Raw genomic sequence first — 5,396 nt, forward strand, 5'->3', positions numbered from 1 at the left:
TTTCCCTGCATCCCAGCACATTTTATAATTCAGGGCAAAATAATTTTTTTTTTTGTACTCTACAATTGCATTATCCTCCCAAAGAACTAACAACTTCTATTAATAACTTTCTAGTTTAGAAAGCTAACTGGGTCTTCACTTACTGAAAATCTACTAACTCTTAGAATACAAGAAAAGTACCTACTAAGACGTTTCTTTAAAAAGTTGACACGTTCCACCTTTATGAAATTCATTAGATGGTCACAGCAAAAAAACCAAGAATATTTGAGTATAATCACCCTAAATCCACGTAACATACTGAAGAGATCACACTGCTTCTTCAATCTAAGGCAAATTAATGAACTCCAAAAATCCACACATGTCTAGTCTCATGGTTAAGTGAAAGGAATCTTCCATGTCTAGTCTCATGGTTAAGCGAAAGGAATCTTGCTTCCTAAGGTTATTTTATAAAATAAAGACACATTGCACATTCAACAGTTCATCACGTCAAGCCTTATTTAGTTATCACCGTAGGTGATAATGGAAAGCTTGCCGTAGTACCCTGGGCCTGACAATCTTCTCAGTAACGGGCACAAGTAGGAAGCTCATCATTGTTAGCATTCCAGATCAAGAGTTAAAACAGCCCTTACATCAGCCAGGAACAGAAACATGTACCAGTGTACTTCTGCCCCCTTGTGTGGCAGAGACCAGCCTTGCCAGCAAAGAATTCCCCAGCACAGCAATTCTCTCGGAGGCAGCAACAGCTGAAGTCTTCTCTCTCTCTCACCTGCTTAGCCATATGTGGCAAATTTTCCCACTGCGCTGTGTTCGTTTTGCACTAGCTGCATTTAACTGGAAGTTAATTGTTTTGCCAAAATGCTTATGTTCACAATTGTTTTCACCTGGGATCCATCAAACATTCCACAGAACTGCAAAGGCAAGCTCTGTTACCAACATAAACTTGCCAGCAAATTACGTAATATATGGAAAGGAATCTACTAAAAATCTGTAGTTTTAAAAAGGCCTTCAGGAGACTACTCATCTCACAGCAGGTCACAGAATTTTATAACAAGATATGGGAAGCACAGCAGAGGCAATCTTCAGATGAGAGAGCAATCAGGAAGGACTGGGAAGCTTCAGAAACACTTCAACTCAATAATCAGCAAAACAACAGCAAATAAAATTCAAACAGGTAGAACTCAAGCAATTCAACACAGGAGAAGGCTGTGCTGTATTTCAGGGATTCTGAATTAGTTAAGAGGGTCCTGGTATTCACTGACTTATCTAAAAAGTTATGTGCAGCTCTGTGTGCTGTTGCACCCTACAACGTAAGTAGGATGTGAGGTTAAATAGAATGGGAAAAAAAAAAAAAAAAGACGTCATGCTCTGGCCTGAGGAGATTTTGTGTATATTCCGTATGTTGAACACCTCCAACTGACAAACTAGAAAGGTAACAAAATCCATGCACATGCAAAGCCTCAAATGGATAGCAGTTGCTTGAGGTGGGGCAAGAGTATGAAAAAATATAGATGAATCATTCAATTAAATTCAAGAGTGATAAGTTTAGAGATGTATGAAAAGTTACCTATCAAGTAAGGAGATCTACAGAAGTCACTGGAAGGAATCATTTCTTTTCATGGGAAGATACTAAATAGAGAACTTGGCTAGATTACAAAGACACATTTGTCCTTCCAGTATAGTGTTCTAGTGTCTTTCTAGTGGAGACTACCTAGTTATCAAATCTACCAAAATGGAAAGAACTTCAGGAAATTTCTTATATTTTCATTGCTGTTCCAGAGCAGCCTAAGCAGACAACTAACAGTTGCTGCAATTCCACCACATCCCCCTTCCACCACCATCACCACTGCCCTAATACTGCTCTGCTGCTTCAAGTCTGCTGGTTTCAGCACTCACACTCTTGATTGCTCCATTTCAACACATTAATCTATGGGGAAAATACTTTAAAAGTAGTATTTTTTTGCAGACAATGCACTGAAAGGAGAGGCTAAACAAGCAAACAGTGGGAGGGAGCACAATCACTAGGCAGCAAGCACTTCAATTAGCTTACACTCCCATGAAACTCCAGTTTTAGATCAGAGGAGCAGATCGCTTATTTGGGGGAGGCAAAGTAACTACATTTTTGCTAAACTTCCAGGTCTCAGCCACCGTTACAGATAAGAAAACATACTAAGAAGATCTGAGACCATGACAATGCTTATTGGGTTAGTGCACTTTGCTCTGTGGAACCTTTCAAGGTGTTTTTCTTAACAGGTTCTTCTGCTGTTGGGAAGGGAGGGAGTGGAATGGGGAGAGGGAGAGTGATTTAAAATGAGGGACAGGAGGGAAGAGAAAGAAATCACAACTATCTTGCAATTGCTTTGTTGTATGCTTCCCTGTGTCCTCTGCCAAAGCTTTCAGTATTGATCTACTCCTTCCCTCCTTCCAGAAGGAAGTGAGATTTTTAAAAAAGCTCTAATTCTCCATAAACTAAAAATGCACAAGTCCAGTTGGGAGACCAACACTAAGAGATTAAAAAAAAAATCCATTTTCTCCGTTTGAATGCCCATCGAGGTGCATGTTCTTTCTGAAGACCAGTCTGTCAAATGGTTTAGCAACTAAAAAATTCCAGCTACATATAAGGAGCCTGTTCTGTTCAGAAATGTTTCTATTACACATTGCCACCATTTACTTGTAAGACCTCCGAGAAGCAGGAAAACACCCTCCATTTTATAAAGAAAGAAACCTAAATTAATATACCACTTGCTTAATAATTTTCAAATGCATTTTTAAGCAGTTTTACTCTTTAATGCAGTAATTACACAAACCTTCCCAAAAGCCAGACATCTCAAATCAGGCACCTAATTCATTAGCCTTCTAAAGAAAAGAAAGCCTTTATCTTTACTTTCAGCTAACACATTAGAAAAAGTTTTTTCTCATTAGCAGCGGAATACTGTGCACACAAGAAATGTTAATACTTACTGTCCAACCTTTGTGCCTCTCTGAAAGACTCTAGAGCAGATGCATAGTTTCTGATATGATATTCACCTAACCTGACATGAATAAGGACACAAGGAAATGGTAATTACTTTTCAATCTAAATGGCATTCTGAAGATCACAACATCTTTAGTTTACACACTATATTGGTTAAAATTACACATGTAAGAATTTAAATCGCCTAAAAGGTGTGTTTTTGAAAAGGCCAGGATGTTAAGATAATCACCCAAACTAAACTGCTTCTTATAACCATGGCTTTATTATGGATGGGTTACAAGCAGTACGGCATTAAATTTATTCATTCATGGTGTTGCAAAAAGCTTGTATAGAGCTATAATCCAAATACTAGTATTGCCCTACAGATTATCACAATATTCTCAAAGCGCAATACATGATACGTACCCTTTTCTAAGGAGTGCCACAGCATTACTGGGGTTGAGTTCTAGGGACTTCTTTGCATCTGCAACTGCATCTGTTGGAAGTCAGTTTAAAGGTCAGGAACATAATAATAAGTTATAAAAAGCAGTGAACTGTGAGACTTTCAGTAGTGAAAATTTTGTAAGGTGTACTATGTAAGCTTTCTTAGGTTGCACGCAAATCACTTTGAATTAATCTAGCCACAACTGCTATGGATGAACCCTTCATTCAGCTACAGAGATCTATGTAAGATGAAGCATGACTTAGTCAAATCCTCTATTTAGGTCTGAAGTGTGAATCTGTTTGGTTTTTACTAGAAAGAAAAAATAGATCAGATCTTAATTTAAAGTCATAGAATAGTTTGGGTTGGAAGGGACCTTTAAAGGTCATCTATAGTCCAACCCCCCTGCCATGGGCAGGGACATCTTCAACTAGATCAGGTTGCTCAGAGCCTCATCCAACCTGACCTTGAATGTTGCGAGGGATGGGGAATCTATCACCTCTCTGGGCAACCTGTACCAAGGTTTCACCACCCACATTGTCAAAAATTTCTTCCTATTATCTAGTCTAAATCTGCCCTCTTTTAGTTTAAAAAAATTATGCCTTGTCCCTATCGCTACAAGCCCTGCTAAAAAGTTTGTCCCCGTCTTTCTTATAGGCCCCCTTGAAGTACCGGAAGGCTGCAATAAGGTCTCCCCAGAGTCTTCTCTTCTCTGGGCTGAACAACCCCACGTCTCTCACCATGTCCTCATAGGAGAGGTATTCCATCCCTCTGAGCATTTTGGTGGCCCTCCTCTGGACCCGCTCTAACAGGTCCATGTCTTTTATTAAAAGACATTAAAAGTTATTATATTAAAGACGTAAAAGTTACTCAATTAATCTTTTTCCCAGGCATTATTCAGTTATCACATTCCTACCGTGACAGGATTCAGTCTCTACCAAAAACATAAGGATGGAAGATGCTTACAACACAAAGCTTAAAATCTGCCTAAGAAGTCTACTTAAAAAAAAAAAAAAAAAAAAGCTGTCAAGATAATACTAGCCAAAAATCAAATGGAAAGCTGGGACTGCAGAGTACCCAATTCTGCAAGTTTTGCAGAAACAAAATAAACAAAGACAAATTATAATATTATGCCCTAACTGTAGAATCAGCATATTAAGTTACAGGTAACACTTTCTGTTTTTACTGTATTTGTCTGCAAATTGAAGACATCTTCTGTAAAGAACATGTCATAATACACTTGTAAGAGGATTCTGTGTTGTCTGAAGATGTTACCAGCATATTTCTGTAGAAGAATATGAGCATAAGCTCGTTGACAATAATATTCGGCATCATCTGGATTCTTCTCCAAAGCTGTTGTCAGTTCCTGTATTGACACACAGAAAGACATGAAACGGCACCTCGGAAGTCAGGTAAAATACAGTAATTTTATTAAAAATTAAAAAAATACAGGTAAAAAACATAAAAATACAGTACCAAACTCTATCAAGCAAGAGACATTTCAGAAGAAAATATCCTAACTGGCATAACCTGTTGCTCAGTTCTCATCCACAAAGCTTAAACATCAGATCTTGAAGTATAAGGAACCTGCCAATTATATCAAATTCAAGGAGCCTCTTTCTTACTGAGGCAGAAACAAGATTTTGAAATGCCTTAAACATAAAGTCTAATGCACAGGTGATCCTCCATATTCCAAAGACCTGTGTACAAAAATGCTGAGAATTGTAGGAAGGTCTGCTGGATTTAAGAAAGCACTGCAGTATCAGGAATTTGGAAATCAACATGCAGTAAGTCAAAATACTTGTGTGGGGATACCATGCTCAAAGCATTGTAACACATTACACAATATTATTGAGCATAGGAAATTGTTACGATGTATGCTGAGCACAAAAGCAGGAGAACAAAAGACTTATGCAGCACAGAGCTCACAGGAAATATTGCTGTACAATGGAAATAAGCATAAAGTAGTTCCTTGTTGGGGGAATCAGTGGGTATACAGATGGA

At 38.2% G+C, this 5,396-nt stretch overlaps 1 protein-coding gene across 1 annotated transcript in view; it reads right to left on the minus strand.

Annotated features, from left to right (window-relative positions):
- Nucleotides 1-4,782, minus strand: part of SUGT1 (SGT1, suppressor of G2 allele of SKP1 (S. cerevisiae)) — a 23,833-nt gene extending 19,051 nt beyond the window's left edge. Inside the window, exons 1-3 of the mRNA XM_010287630.1 lie at nt 4,668-4,782; nt 3,377-3,446; nt 2,959-3,029 (exon numbers count right to left, since the gene is read on the minus strand). Coding sequence (XP_010285932.1) covers nt 2,959-3,029; nt 3,377-3,446; nt 4,668-4,782 — 256 coding nt within the window. The remainder of the gene's footprint in view (nt 1-2,958; nt 3,030-3,376; nt 3,447-4,667) is intronic.
- Nucleotides 4,783-5,396: the final 614 nt, after the last annotated feature.

The sequence above is a fragment of the Phaethon lepturus genome, unplaced genomic scaffold (genome assembly GCF_000687285.1).
Source record: "Phaethon lepturus isolate BGI_N335 unplaced genomic scaffold, ASM68728v1 scaffold7255, whole genome shotgun sequence".
In the NCBI taxonomy this organism is placed as follows: domain Eukaryota; kingdom Metazoa; phylum Chordata; class Aves; order Phaethontiformes; family Phaethontidae; genus Phaethon; species Phaethon lepturus.